The sequence below is a fragment of the Sapajus apella genome, unplaced genomic scaffold, assembly GCF_009761245.1.
Source record: "Sapajus apella isolate SASKATOON/1434 unplaced genomic scaffold, GSC_monkey_1.0 scaffold58, whole genome shotgun sequence".
NCBI classification, from domain to species: domain Eukaryota; kingdom Metazoa; phylum Chordata; class Mammalia; order Primates; family Cebidae; genus Sapajus; species Sapajus apella.
Window position 1 is genome coordinate 2764111 of NW_022436998.1, and position 16645 is coordinate 2780755.

Below are 16645 nucleotides of genomic sequence, written 5' to 3' on the forward strand. Positions count from 1 at the left end.
CTCGACTCACTGCAACCTCCGCCTCCTGGGTTCAGGCAATTCTCCTGCCTCAGCCTCCTGAGTAGCTGGGATTACAGGCATGCACCACCATGCCCAGCTAATTTTTTGTATTTTTAGTAGAGACGGGGTTTCACCATGTTGACCAGGATGGTCTCGATCTCTTGACCTCGTGATCCACCCACCTCGGCCTCCCAAAGTGCTGGGATTACAGGCTTGAGCCACCGCGCCTGGCCTCAAAATGTATTTTTAAAGAAAGTTGAAATTATTCCTTGATCTATAGGCTGCAGAATGAATGCTGTGTTAGTGGCATGAAAACATTTATTTCCTTGTACACATCCATCAGAGCTCTTAGTGATGATGTCCATTGTCAGTAAGCAGTAATATTTTGAAAGGATTCTTTTTTTCTAAGCAGGAGGTCTCAACAGTGGGCTTAAAAATATTCAACAAACCATGCTATAAATAGATGTGCTGTCATCCAGGCTTTGTTGTTCCATTTATAGAGCACAGACAGATGTACGATACTTCTTAAGGGCCCTAGGGTTTTTGGAATGGTCAATGAGTACTGGCTTCCACTTTAAGTCACCAGCTGCATTAGTCCTAACAAGACTGTCTGAATGTCCTTTGAAACTTTGAAGCCAAGTATTGCCTTCTCCTCTCTAGTTATGAAACTCATAGTTGATACCTTTTTCCAAAAGAAGGTTGTTTGATCTACACCGAAAATGTCTTGCTTAGTGTAGCCACTTCATCAATTATCTTAGCTAGATCTTCCGGATAAATTACATGCTGTAGCTTCTCCATTAGCACTTGATGCTTCATCTTGCACGTTTATGTTATGGAGATGGCTTCTTTCCTTAAACCTCATGCACCAACCTCAGCTACCTGTAAGCTTTTCATCTGCAGATTCCTCAGCTCTCTCAGCCTTCATAAAATGGAACAGAGTTAGGCCCTCCTTGCTCTGGATTATACTTTGGCTCACAGGAATGCTGTGACTGGTTTGGTCTTTTATCCAGACCACTCAGACTTTCTCTATATCAGCAATGAGGCTATTTTGCTCTCTTATCAATCTTGTGTTCACTGGAGTAGCACTTTTAATTTCCTTCAACAATTATTTCTTTGTGTTCACATCTTGGCTGTTTGGTGCAAGAGGTCTATCAGCTTTCGACATGCCTTCCTCATTAAGTTAATGATTTCTAGCTTTTGTGAGAGACGTGTGACTCTTCCATTCACTTGAACACTTGGAGGCCAGTGTAAGATTATTAATTAGCCTGATTTCTTTTCTTTTCTTTTTTTTGTTTTGAGACGGAGTTTTGCTTTTGTTGTGCAGGCTGGAGAGCAATGTCACGATCTCGGCTCACTGCAAACTCCACCTCCCAGGTTCAAGCAATTCTCCTGCCTCAGCCTCCCAAGTAGTTGGGATTACAGGCATGTGCCACCACGCCTGGCCAATTTTTGTATTTTTAGTAGAGACACGGTTTCACCATGTTGGTCAGGCCGGTGTAGAACTCCAGACCACCAGTGATCCGCCTGTCTTGGCCTCCCAAAATTCTGGGATTACAGACATGAGCCACCACACCCGGCCAATTAGCCTAATTTCAATATTGTTACCTCTTTAGGGAATAGGGAGGCGCCAGGAGAGAAAGAGAGGGGAACAGCTGTTGGTTGAGCTGTCAGAACACACACGTTCATCATCTTATATGGGTGTGGTTCATGATATCCCAAAACAATTAAAATGGCAACATCAAAGACCACTGATCACAGAACAAAGATAGATATAGTAATAATGAAATGTTTGAAATATTATGAACATTACAAAATGTGACCAAGGATACTAAGTGAGCATATGCTGTTAGAAAAACAACACTGAAACACTTGCTGGATGCAGCAGTATCACAAAGCTTAGACTTGTAAAAATCACGTTATCTGTGAGTCACAACAAAGTGAAGCACAATAAAGCAAGGTATGCCTGCATATTAAAACCACAGTGTAAAACTACCACACAGCCACTAAAATGGCTAAAAAGGAAGAGGCAGACAATGCCAAGTGATAAAAGGAATGCTGAACAGCTAGAACTGTTTTCTACACTGATGGCTGAAGTATAAACTAGCACAACTGCTTCACAGTATCTATTAAAACCGATCATATGTATACACCCTGACTCAGCAATTCCACTCCTAGGTAGACACTTCAACAGAAATGTGTGCATATGTTCACCCAAAGACATGTAAAAGAATGACCATGTTAGTATCATTGTAATAGCAAAAGTGGAATCAGTTCATATGTCTACCAAGAGCAGAACATACACATAAATTATTACGGTATATCTGTATAAGGGCAGACTATACAACAAAGGGAATGAATGAACCACTGCTGTATGTACCAACATGGATAAATTTCAAAGACATTGAGCAAAAGAAGGCAGAACCAAAAGTTATCCTGCATGACTTGATGTATACAAAGTTCAAACTAAGGCTACTTTCATCTTTGGTGTTAAAAGTCATGATAGTGGTTATCTTTGAGAGGGATGAGAATAATGACTAGAAAGAGGCACAGTGTGGGGTGAGGGGGTCTCTTTTGAAGTATTGGTCAAGTTCTCTTTCTTGATCTAAGTGTTCCACAGATATAGTCACCTGGTGAAAAATCAGCAGCTGTATACATATGATTTGCCCGAATGCATACTAAACTTGAAAAAAACATTTGAAAAGTGCTATGAGATCCACATATATTTTGCACATTTAAAATTCCCTTTCAAATTCTCTACATATCGTTCAAAGGAAGGACCACTCCTCTTTTCTCTAGTTTGCTCAAAATTAAAATACCTGAAATAAATTAAATACTTGAAATTAAATACTTGGAAACAAGATCTAATCCTGAATGGGGTAAGTAAAAAATGATTATGATGGCATAGGATAATACTTGGAAGAAGAAAACAGTACACTTGACCTATATCTAGGCTAATAAAAACCTATTTTATATTCCTCTACAAAGCTACACTTCTAAGCTTTAAATTAAATGTCCAGTAAAAATGGCCTCTCATATGAAAAGGTAGCTCATCCCTCACTAGCCTTGTAACTCTCTTTTTAGGTGCTCTCCAATTTGTGTCTGTGTCATCATGCAATACTCAGGCATAGTCTTAACAGTCCCCAAGCACAGATGTCTGACCCAAATACCACACTTTCATGAGTGCAGTCTAGGAATTACTATCACACTATTTGTTCATGGAGGTTAACTAAAACTACCAGATCTTTTTTGCATTATAAGTCAGATTTCCTACATCCTGAAATTTAAAAAACTTAATTTTTAACAAGTTAAACATAGACTTAATATTTTTCTGACTAAACTTAACTTTGTTGGCTTTGGCTCATCACTCAAGCCTACTGAGAATACTTTGATTCTGTCTCCTGTCATCTTGGGTAACTCTCCTAGCTTTATATAATCTATGCATGCAATTCATATTTTTTCTATGTCTTAACTCAAATTATTATTTAAAAAATATGTTGATCCCTGCTGGATGGGCTTCCAGGAAAAAAAAAAAAAGGAAAGAAAACTGTTGATGCCAAACTCTTAAAGAAAGACATCTAGAGGGCACTGCCAGCATCTTCCTTACAGCATCTGCCAAAGGATATTTCATGTAATAAACCCCAAAATGAGTGAGGGAGGTACCCTGTAATGAGTTTGGGAATGCTGGGTTACTGCAGAATTTCTATCTTTAAAATTCTAGATGGGCACGGTGGCTCATGCCTATAATCTCAGCACTTTGGGAGGCTGAAGTTGGCAGATCACAAGGTCAGGAGCTTGAGACCAACCTGACCAACATGGTAAAACCCTGTCTCTACTAAAAACACAAAAATTAGCCAGGCTTGGTGGTGCGCACCTGTAACCCTAGTTAGGAGGCTGAGGCAGGAGAATCGCTTGAACCAGGGCGGTAGAGGTTGCAGTGAACCAAGATTGCGCCACTGCACTCCAGCCTGGGCAACAGAGTGAGACTCCATCTCAAAAAAGAAAAAGAAAATTAAATACTAATAAAAGGCCAGGCACAGTGGCTCACGCCTGTAATCTCAGCACTTTGGGAGGCCAAGGTAGGTGGATCACCTGAGGTCAGGAGTTTGAGACCAGCCTGGCCAACATGGCGAAACCCCATCCCTATAATACAAAAAAAAAATTAGTCAAGCATCATGGTGCACACCTGTAATCCCAGCTACTCGGGAGGCTGAGGTGGGAGAATTGCTTGAACCTGGGAAGCAGAGGTTGCAGAGAGCCAAGATTATGCCACTGTACTCCAGCCTGGGCGACAGAGTGAAAGTGTGTCTCAAAAAAAATAAAAATAAAATAAAATTCTAATAAATATGGTCTCTAAGAGGGGTTAAAATATAAAGTGCTTCCAAAACTTACCTGACTTGGAAATCTTTTCTCATCTTGAGAAATCAGTGTGCCTGGAAAGACCCTTTGGGAAATGAAGCTCTAGGGTAATGATACATCAGCCAGCATTCTTTAGGCAAAAGATTGTTCCATTAGCTTCAAACCCACCTTACTGCTTTATCATTCGACCTACCTAAACTTCGCCATATTTTCTAAAAGATTATCAAGATGCCATCAAACGAAATGATGATACCTTGCCAGTATAACTGACTTCTCACAAAATGAAACAGGATCAGTTAAAGAGGATTTAGTATAGTAGTAAAGCAATGGATACTCAATCTACTGTGAAAATTATATGCCATTAAGAAGCTATGAAAGTGAGAGATGCCTTCTTTAAAGTTTTCCATCAAAATGGCTGTATTTAAAAAGCTTTGGCAATTAAAAAATAATCTTCTGTCAGCTGAAAAATTCTGTTATATGTGACACCTCATTTCCCAGTGAGATTTAGTAAAATATTTTTATGTATTAAGAATGAGTTACAAAAAAAGAATGCGTTATAAAAAATTATCACTGAATACTGCATATTATACAAAGAATCTTATAACACAGTTTAAAATTTTTTAAGTTTTTATATATTGCCAAAAGAATTTCACATATTCATCTGAAATCCACTTGAAAGATTATATTTAACAAAATATATAGTATTTGTAAAAGAAAACAGTCACAAATAAGTATATCAATTCCTTCATCATTTAGTGACTTAATTTCAGAATGGGGGGTGGGAACAGGATGATAGGCTTTACTTGTAAAAAAATTTACAGGAACAAATCATATTCACGCAGTACATTTAAATTGATTGAGGCAGCATATTCACATAATGTGGCACCAGTACCCATAATCCTCCACATTGTCTACTAGGGCAGTAGGACTTAAGACGTTGTTGAGATAACTGGCTTCCATTAGCAAGTATGTGATTGGCAGGATGATAAAGTCTTTTCACTCACAGGTCAGCTATTTCCTTTTCCTTAGAAGAGGGCAATCCTGATGATCCATCTTTTAGCTAGCCTCTCATAGAGTCCCAATTCTCTTGCCTTCAGCTTTGATATAGTTCTAACTTTCCTCTTGTATCAGCTCATACTTGTCATCAACTCCTCTATTCAGAACAGCAAATATCAGGAGTTTGACCTCAGGGCAAAGTCCGGGTGGGCAGGTAAAATCTGACCACTGGACCTACTTCCTAATCTTTCATAGCAATTCATGAAGCAGTATCAAATTCAAACTAAAAAACAGAAGCATGACCTCTTATAAGTACTATGAAAAGGGCTCTTTTGCCTTTCTAAGTATACTTGAAAAGAACTGTCAACCACCCTATTAAGACAGAAATGGATCACAGACTAAAAAAAAAGAAGGAAAAGTGCAGAACTCCAGCTAAAATGTAAATAAAGGTGTTAGCAATCCTTTATATTTGGTGGTATACTACTTCATATAAAAGTGTTAAAGCAATATGTTATAAAATATCTTTATAAAGTAAGGAACATAAAAGCCCTATTGAAACTTTAAAGCATCCTTAAATAATCATTAACATCTGATTAAAAAAAGCTTATATTACCTGATGTGAGACTTTACTTTTCAAGACCAGTTTTACTTTTACTTTTTGCCAATTCCCATACTTGGCATTTCACCACTGAACTATTTGTAAACTAATTTTAAAAACAAATATATGCAAAAAACCAAATATAGGTGAAAAATAACTTTTTCAATTTATTAAGTTTACACTGTTAAAATAATAAAATTCAAGCCATGCCACAGTGATCTAGCAGCTAAGGAATTAGTTAAATATTCTTCTTTTGGAATACAGAAGTCCAAGAATAGAGTATGATTAAATTTTGACAATAATAATCAGAAAAAAATATTTTAAGCATCTTTTTAAACTAGAAAAATTAAAATGTAATAAAATAACTCATCAAAAATTTTCTATCCACTGGTCTCTTCCACTGCATATTTACTACCATTCTCAAAAATTGTTTCATATTTAGTTATTTCTAAATAAATTTTGTATTCTAACAATTCTACACGTCATCATAGGTTTCATAATTCTACATGTTTCATAATAGATTTTTTAAATTAAGTTAGAAGTCTCTTAGATTACATTGATGAGGAAAAGTCAACCAGGACTTAATGCCTTCTAAGTGCACATACTTGAAAAGTAAATTCAACAAAAATGACTTGAGATGTTCATTAATATTTATAAGTATGTCTTAGTAATGATTCCCTAGTGAGCTATAAACTTGTGAAGAGGCCTTCTATGCTGTCAAATGATGATTGTCTTTGAAGGAAGAAAGTACTTGGGATCAGTCTTTTAATCTGCATTAAACCAACCATCTATCTATCTGGAAAAATCAAGGAACAGAATCCTTACAAATAGTTTCATAAACTATGTGGTCCTATTAACAATCCTACAATAAGATTATAAACTAGTTAACATCACATAGTTACCACCATAAAAATTCATATACAACTGAGAAAATATCATATAAATTTCAAATTTTCTGTAAATAGATTATTCATATATAATGAGAATTATTCTCAAATCATCTCCTCTTAAAGCTGTCCTTTGGATTGGAGAACATACTTATGTCCTTGCAACTTACACCAGTAGGAAACTTACCCCACTAAGTGACCTTAAATTAACTGGGAAATGCACATACATTCAATCCTGTTTTCAACTTGCTAAAAAATCCAGTTTTCAATATTAGATCACCTTGTTCAGGGAAACAGTACTGCAATGGAGAGAACTCCTTCTAAAGGAAATGGATCTACTGTCAACAGAAAGAATCTCTTCTGGTAAACTGAAATGGAAGTTGAGAGTTGTAGAGGTAAAGGGAAAACTTCTCCTTCACTCTTGGAAGTTTAAAACATCAACTGACAAAAGGCAAATTAACAGGAGAAATAGCATATAAATTTATTAGCATGTATGAGGGAGAGTTGCAGAGTGCTTGTTAGATGCTTACATGTTTTTGTTCATTTGCTTTGTTTTGTTTTAGAAGTAGGGTATTGCTATGTTGCCCAGGCTGGTCTTGAACTTCTGGACTCAAGTGATCTTCCTATCTCAGCCTCTCACGTGCTGGGATTACAGGTGTGAGTCACCATACCTGACCTCATCTTTTTTTTCTTAGGGGAAAGGGAGATGGGGAAAGTGTGGATGATTTTAGGAAGATAGTGAATGATTTTTAGGGGAACTTAATGGGAATAAAGAACATACAATGGTCTAAGACAAAGTCTGTTTGGCCTACAGATAATGGTTTGATATATGACTAAAGTTTGTCCAGGTGTGTTGACAGACTTCAGTCTTTCTTCTTGTATGAGTTTAGTTAATACAAGAGAAGGAACCAGAGGTAACTGTATTCTTTCTTGACAGGTCCAAACCAAGCAGACAAGGGAATTTCAGAGAACAACTTTATCCTGTACTTTGGGAGAGACAAAGTATTGAGAGATGGTAGGGCAGCGGGCGGGCAGGGGTGGGAAGGAGGTCAGAGAGGCCTCGATGCTGCTTCTTCAGTTCAGCATGTCAAAGTACCCATATTTTAGAGTACTGGTTTCTGAGCCCCAACATTTCCTTGTCTAAAACTTCCCTAGAAGTTTCACATACTAAAAACTGAGTTAGTGGCTGTGGAAAGACAAATCAAGTTAGTAGCTCAATGACAACGATCTTCATTAAATTAGTCTCGTATTTTTGAGAATACGCCAGTTCAATTAAACCGCTGTGTCTCATTTTAGAAGACAGCATTGCAGATGGGTCCTCAAAGCTAGGCCTCTTTATATAAAGTAGGCAAACATTTTTTTAATAAGAAGCATCTCTATGGAAATAGAAGAAAAACAATGGTCAATGTCTGGAGTAGTCTGTAAACTAATTTTTAGAATCTCTGAAGCATCTTCAGGTTGCAGTGGCAATCTGATAGATTTTTTTTTTAATTATTATAGTTTGGATCTGGTATTCAAGCAAACTTTTTGAACAGTCCATATATCTGTAGGCACAAAGGCTGTTAATATGTAAGTTGTTCTGGTGATTTTTGTTGACATTTGTTTATATTAAGTTCTAGCTTTAGGGCTTTAAGAAAAGCAGAGTTTTAATTTTTAGTGATTTTATGTGAGAAAAATGTGAAAACATTAGTTTGGAGACTTGCAGCTAAAAAAGAATTTAGGATTTAGTCTAAATTGTAGGCAAATAATAAAAAACCAAAAATAATGAACAAGACTAGAATCTAAAAACAGGTATACTATAGTTTTTTTTAATATATATTTTTTCAAATCCCCCTTTTTAAAAACTCAGATATTTGTAAAATAAATTTTAGTCTTACCATATTTGGTCAGATTATTTGTATAGTGCAGCAAGAATAGTGATTTACCATATGGATGTTTTAAAAATGGACTTTGCTGGAACTTTCAATAAGGAATTTTGGATTAGACTTTTAAAAGCCTCAAGGGTAGGAAATCAAGCTAAGCATCTACCATCAGACTGTACCTGTAGTATCAGTATGAACTGAGTGAATTTTTCTCTTTTCAAGGTCCTCAAAATATCTTGAGGTTCTTAGGCCTGCCAGAAAGTAACATTTTTTACTTACCCCAAAGTCAGGAACCTTAAAAGGAAACTGTGTGGATAAGGTACATGCCAGTCCTTTTTTTTTTTTCTTTTTGAGTCGGAGTTTCGCTCTTGTTACCCAGGCTGGAGTGCAATGGCGCGATCTCGGCTCACCGCAACCTCCGCCTCCTGGGTTCAGGCAATTCTCCTGCCTCAGCCTCCTGAGTAGCTGGGATTACAGGCACGCGCCACCATGCCCAGCTAATTTTTTGTAGTTTTAGTAGAGACGGGGTTTCACCATGTTGACCAGGATGGTCTCGATCTCTTGACCTCGTGATCCACCCGCCTCGGCCTCCCAAAGTGCTGGGATTACAGGCGTGAGCCACCGTGCCCAGCCCCGCCAGTCTTTTTTTTAAAAAAAACCTTTATTGGCTTTATAAAGTCAACCTCAGTCCCTCAAAGCAGTCTGGTTGTATAGGAAAACACGACATTTTAGTCAAATCCTTGGTAAAATAACCAGTGTTTTTAATGTGTCCTTTTACAAAAGAAAAGATTCTTATTGAACTTATGTAAATAATTAGATTGTCATAAAACAAGAATATTTATTGACAGTTTCTAAATTCTGGAGAAAAATCATGTAGAGAGCAAGGTAAATGTTTTGATTTTGCTCATAAGTATACTTTAACTAATTGTTGTAAGTTATGAATAGCTTAGAAGAAAAAATTTTCTTGGCTCTGGAAAACAAAACATAGAAAGAATCAGCAATGTTTTAAATAAAAAGTCATCAAAAAATCATTTTAGGACAAGTACCGTGGCTCACACCTGTAATCCCAGCACTTTGGGAGGCTGAGGTGGGTGAATCATTTGAGCCCATGAGTTCAAGACCAGCCTAGGCAACATAGTGAAACCCCATCTTTACCAAAAATACAAAAGTTATCCAGTCTTATAACCTGGTCTCAATATAAATAAATAAATAAATAGATTAACATTTAAAAATAAAATAATAAAAAATCACTTTTAGTCCATCATCAGTTGAGTTCCATGCAATTCTTGTTTTGCTTGATGTTGGGTTAGCAATCTTTACGAATGTATCAGCCTTTTAATTAGTCCTGGAATTTTTTTTTACCTAGCTCAATAGTATGATTTCCAAAGTTACCAGTCACCTGTACTTGAGAGCATTTGTCCAGGTCTTTTTTTTTTTAAATATTTTTATTTTTATTGTGAAAATTTTCAAACATACATGAAAGTAAATAGCACAATAAACCCATCATCCTCACCTCCCAAATTCAGCTACTATCAATAATTTTTCTTTGTTAAAGTATTTTAAAACAAACCACAGAATACATTTCCCTGCTTTCTCCCATTGATTTGGCTGAATTGGGATCAAAACAAGTTACACACATTATATTTGGGTTTTACAGCTCTTAAATATCTGGTAAAAAAAAAAAAAAAAAAAGTTCCTTTTTAAGATTTAAGAGGCAAACACTATCTGAAATACAAAGAAGGAATTGTGAGGACAATATGCCAGGAATCATATTTTGGTGAGGGTAGGAGCATGCATGAGGAAAACAATGAATGGAAAAAGACCACTAGGGAATAAAACAGAATGCCAATAATGATGTGTTTGAGTAGTAAGACTGAGTAATTTTTTTTTTTTTTGTATATTCAAATGTATTTTGAAAACATCTATAACTTACATATATACGTACTTATTTCATTTTACCTATAATGTTTTATTATGCCTCTAGTAAAGCATTTAAAAAACATATTCACCATGTCATTATTATACCTTTTAGAAATAATACCAAATATCTAATATCCATATTTCCCTGTTTATCTCAAATCTGCCCCCCTCCCATTTTTTTTTACAACTGGTTTGCTCAAATTAAAATGTAAACATGGTCTGTACACTGCTGTTTGGTTATGAGGTCTTATTTAATCCTTACACATAGGGGAGTATGATTTATGTCAAAGATGGTGAGTGATGGTCTGCATAAAGAATATATTTCTTTAAAAAAATTTATTTATTTATTTATTTATTTTTATTTCAATAGATTTTGAGGTAAAAGTGGTTTTCAGTTACATGGATGAATTGTATGGTGGTGAAGTCTGAAATTTTAGTGTATTCATCATCCAAGCAGTATACATTGTACCCAATATGCAGTTTTTTTAATCTCTCTCCCCATCTCCCACCCTCCCTTTTTGAGTCTCAAGAGTCCATTATATAACTCTGTATGCGTCTGCCTACTGTTAGGGTGTTTTCCATAAATTTTCTTAAAAAAGAAACACATTTTGGACTGTAGCCAATTGTAAACTGTTTTTGGAGGAGAATCAAAGAAAAACAATTAATATTCTGTAGATGACCAAAGACAGAATAGCCATGGTGAAATACACCAATTGACAAAGGAATTTTGTTATTTTTCTGGCATATAATAATTTAACATAATTATGACTAATAACAAATATCAAGACATCAGAATTTCAGGAGTCCAATATAATTTTGGAACACATGAATAAGATATTTGTATAAATATAATTCAAAGAAAGTTAAATACCATTTATTTCATAATGTTTCTCATATAATTTTCATATATCAAATAAGCCTAATACATCTCTCTTGAACTTCCAGGGACCCTTTCTGGAACAGCCAAAAGTCTGAGTTCAAAAAGACAATTTTAGAATTTGAAATTTGGGGAAGTATGTCAAATATCAAAGTTTAAAACACTTGATTAAAATAGGATCACAGGTGGTTGGTTGCTATGCCTTATCCCTGTAATCCCAGCACTTTGGGAAGCCAAGGCAGACGGATCACTTGAGGCTGGGAGTTCGAGACCAGCCTGGCCAACATGGGAAAACCTCATCTCTACTAAAAATAAAAAAATTAAAAAATTGCCTGGCCATGGTGATGTGCACCTATAGTCCCAGCTACTCAGGAGGCTAAAGCAGCAGAATCACTTGAACCCTGGAGGTGAAGTTGCAGTGAGCCAGGACTGTGCCACTGTACTCTAGCCTGGGCAACAGAGTGAGACTCTGTCTCATAAATAAATAAACAAATAAATAAATATAGAATCACAGGTGACTGTAAAATAATAATCATTTACTTAGCCAGTGATAATTTAAATATTTCAAAAAGCAAATTTTTAAAATTCTTTGATAAAGAAAAGACAGTTTTCTAAATAAACGACTAATAGAGACCACTGTCTTCATTTTCTACTATCTTTCCCAACTCAGCAAGGTTAATCATCGAGATCTAGGTCATCTATAACAGTGTTCCTTGTTTGACATGATATCTGAGCATTGATTGCAAACAGAAGGAAATATGAATATATTTTATATGTACCATACTTTACAGACATAATTTGGAGACAAGAATAGCTTTTTCAGTCTCCTTCTAAACCTGACTTGAAGATATACCAATTATTTCCACATGACTTACTGTCTTATAAAGATTCCTAACCAGTATATGTTTTACTCTTCTAAAGCATTTTTAAGCTCCATCAGGATAAAACTATTTCTCATATTACTTTTATATTTATTTCAACCACATCTTTCCTCTGCAAATAATGAATATATAATAGACAATAAGTATTTACAGAACACTAGGTTGGAATCATCTATATTCTCAAACATTTATTGAAATCAGAGTTTCGTAACTGCTCAAACTGGTCCTGCACTGAACATCTCTGTGATAGACAGTATTCATACCAATAATGAAGCCTCATCTCTATCCCCTGAAGGGAATGGGAACCATTAATAGACTGATATCACAGTGGCTTTGTTTTAATTCAATCTCCATATAGTTCTTCTTGCAAAGGCCACAGTCAGTCCTACTGTCTATTTAGCACTCCTGAGCCCTCTAACTTGGATCCTTCTTTCCTACTACGACTCCCTTCCCCCAGCTTTATTAAACTACTTAATCCTAGGACTTAAAAAAAAAAAAAAAGGAGGAAAGAGAAAAGAGGAGGGAAAGAACAAAAAAATGGAGAAGTGGAAAAAGAGAGGAAAATAAACAAAATGACAATAGCGATGCCAGAGTAGTAAAATTAATACATATTTTTTTTTTTTTTTTTTTGAGACGGAGTTTCGCTCTTGTTACCCAGGCTGGAGTGCAATGGCGCGATCTCGGCTCACCGCAACCTCCGCCTCCTGGGTTCAGGCAATTCTGCTGCCTCAGCCTCCTGAGTAGCTGGGATTACAGGCACGTGCCACCATGCCCAGCTAATTTTTCGTAGTTTTTAGTAGAGACGGGGTTTCACCATGTTGACCAGGATGGTCTCGATCTCTTGACCTCGTGATCCACCCGCCTCGGCCTCCCAAAGTGCTGGGATTACAGGCTTGAGCCACCACGCCCAGCCAAATTAATACATATTTTAAATGATCATATTTGTTACTAGACTTAAGCATATTATGACCAGAAGAGAATTATGTAAATGTCTCATCACATTTTTAAAACTTACTTTATCCTTCTTTCTGGGACCAACAGAAAATAATAAAAATAGCATTCTTTACCAATGAAAAAATTTTATGCAAGGGGTTACTTTCCAGGTTGTAATAATTTACATTTAATTTGGGTCCTGACGTTAATGTTAATACCACCAATTTTCACATATAATCATGAAATTATTAAGAAATAACTGAATATCAAGTGTCATTAAACCAAACTACAAAGTTATGGTTTAATAATGCGTTTAGCAGGTAATGACTATTAAATAAATTAAATATTCACTGATAAGAATGCTCCATGAAGCTGAGGTGCTGAATGCATTATGGGTTCAAAGAGAAGTGCCAAATACATAGTTATCAGGGAAGCATTTTTCTTAAGATAGGTTGTTTCAAGGCAAACGGGCATTCCTGTAGCATTAACAAAAAAGTGGGGGGAGGGCAAGAGGTAGAAGGCAACAAATGAGAAGTACATTATTATATCTTACTTGTCTGAGGTCAATGAATGCTAGCTGCAGGGTATCCCCCTGGAATCCTGGCACAGGCTCAGAGCTGGCAAACACTATTAAAAGAAGAAAAAAAGAAAAATAAGATTGCAAAATATATAAGAGTTTAACTGCTAAATTAATTTCTACTCATTATAAATGCATTATAATATTTACATGTAATCATTTTAAATGGGGATTATTTATAACCTTCAATTTCCACTACTGAGAAAGTTCTCCACATCCATTACCTCAAGTATTTTAATAATTTTAGATTTCTAATCTGCCATTTAATCACTGTAATCCTTAATCACAATAAATTTAGAAGAGTTATCTTACATAAAATTTAATAGTAGCATGCTTCAATCAAGTTAAGTTTTCTCACTCTTTTTAGCCTCATGTGAATGATTGTAGAAGCATTTAAAATGATACCAATTCCATGGCTGTCAACATATTTTGAAACATTTGCTTTGTTACAGAATACGTGCTAGTAAAAAATGCCACCTCTAGCTATAGCAATAAAAGGCAGACGCCAAGGTAAGAAGTCAACTTTACATGCAGACAATAGGTAAAATGTTCTAAGCAGAAAAATCAGGATGATGAAGGAATGTCTGTTCATGTTTTTAATATTTTTTTTTATAAAGGATTCACGCCTCAACTAAAAAATCAACAAGAATTTAAAAAATTTCCAGATTCCTTCAATAATCGTTTGTGGCTTAACATTCTTAATACTACCAACATAGCTTATTTAATTAAACTAAAGACAATTGCAATATTAGTTATTTTAAAGACTTAAAAGACTTGGCTCATAAAAAAGACCCTGTCATTTTACATGCAAGCTTCTCTGATAAGAATGCCTGTAATCATTTTCCCACCCAAATAATATTCTAATTTTCTTTCTTTCTTTCTTTTTTTTTTTTTTTTTAAGAGATGGGTCTCAATCGGTCACCCAGGCTGCAGTGGCATGATTATAACTCATTGCAACCTCAAACTCCTGGGCTCAAGCAATCAGCCTCCCAAGTAACTAGGACTATAGGCATGCACCTCCCCACTTAGCTAATTGTTTTATTCTTTTGGTGGTAGAGACAGGGAGGATGTTGCTACATGGCACAGGCTGGGCTCGAACTCCTGGCCTCAAGCAATACCCCGGTCTTGGCCTCCCAAAGGGCTGGATATTTTAATTTTCTTAAAGAACATTATAGATGTTTTATTTGTGAATTTATCTGAGCCAGAATTTTGTAAGCTATTTAAAATTTCAGCCTATATAGTTCTTGGAATAACAAAAGTAGTTCTTAAGTCTAGTGTATTCTGTGTGAAATATAGTTTAGAAAGGCTCAAAATCAACAATTAAAAACAATAAATATAGAAAACTTGCACAGTGTAATTTATCTGGCATCTCTGGGGAATGGGAAGTTCAAAATAAGTTTCTGTTGCTGTTGTATAATCTTTGTTTTGAGTATCAGAAATTTTTTTAATCTTAAGCATTTTTTACAAAATTCTAAAATGTACATAATTCTCTGGATCACCATTAAGGATACATTTTTTTCTATAAAGTAAAATTCCCAGGGGCTTTTTAGTTGTTGTTGTTCTATTAAAAAGCTGTGCTATTTGAGTTCTTGTGTCTAGCTTTTCTAATTTTCTTGCCTTCTCCCTGGTAGTTTTAACATGAATTCTTATTCCCTGCTTTCTCCCTCATCTCTCTTATTAATGCTATCTTTATTCTTCTTGAGCAGATAAGCCAGCTAATCAATTACTAGAATTGTGTCTAAAGTAACAGTAAATACAACCTAGGCAAGGGCCTTTCCTACTAGTACGGTTAATAGGTTTTATATACATACATTTGAGCATATGTACCTTTTGAGAATGAGTAACCTTTAGATGTGCCACTTTTCCCCCTTTGTTCTTGGTTCTCTGCTAGGTACTAAGTAGTTATGGTCATCAGATAAGTGACTAAATTCACCATTCTCAGACCCCTTCTTTCTAGAAAACCAAGATGTAGTGACCAAATCTAGCCACGCTCTTCAATATTTAGTATAATTTATTCATATCACTTTTTTAATACAATGAAAAGTGGTATGCTTTCATACAGTGGTATCGCCATTACCCTCTACTATGCCCTAAGTAACTGAGTTGTCTTTCTCTAGTACCATTACATTTTAATTGAAAAATCATAAGCAAAATTATAACACCTTTTATATTACACTAAAAAATATATTATTTTATGTTAGCCTTTTATATTATAATCATAAAAGGTGTTAAAAGTAAAGGTATTTTCTAACTTAAAAAAATATTTTTCTTGGCTGGGCATGGTGGCTCGTGACTATAACCCTAGCATTTTGGGAGGCCAAAGCTGCAGGACTGCTTGAAGCCAGGAGTTTAAGACCAGCCTGGGCAACATAGCAAGACCCCATCTCTATAAAAAGAATTTAAAATTAGCCAGGCATGGTGGCATGCACCCGTAGCAGTTCCACCTATTAGGGAGGCTGAGGCAGGAGGATCACTTGAGCCCAGGAGGTTGAGGCTGCAGTGAGCCACGATCGTACCACTGCACAACAGCCTGGGTAACAAAGCGAGGTCTTGTATTAAAAAAAAAAACAACTTAAGACCATCCAGCATTTTATTGGCCTTTTTTTGGCCACAGTCTTAGGCTACTGTCTGTAATAGTTTAGCATAAATCCCTAGTGGTTCTTAACCAAGGCAGGCTGTAAATGCTACCTTAGCTTCCACCATCACCGTGGACAGACACACATACACTCATAAATAAAGACTTTCTATGATGCAAGGA

General features: G+C 35.8%; 1 protein-coding gene across 10 annotated transcripts in view; it reads right to left on the reverse strand.

Moving 5' to 3' along the window:
- The window catches only part of EXOC6 (exocyst complex component 6), a 216707-nt gene that overhangs the window by 32558 nt on the left and 167504 nt on the right, over positions 1 to 16645 (reverse strand). For 9 of the 10 annotated variants that reach the window (XR_004258977.1, XM_032245517.1, XM_032245522.1 and 6 more), the window contains one exon: positions 13864 to 13937. Coding sequence is in view for 9 of the 10 variants with exons in the window: in XM_032245517.1 (XP_032101408.1) it covers positions 13864 to 13937 (74 nt within the window). In the remaining variant the exon portion in view is untranslated. Of the gene's footprint in view, positions 1 to 3780; positions 3792 to 13863; positions 13938 to 16645 lie in introns of those variants that run through there. The other variant, XM_032245524.1, reaches the window with a different exon arrangement.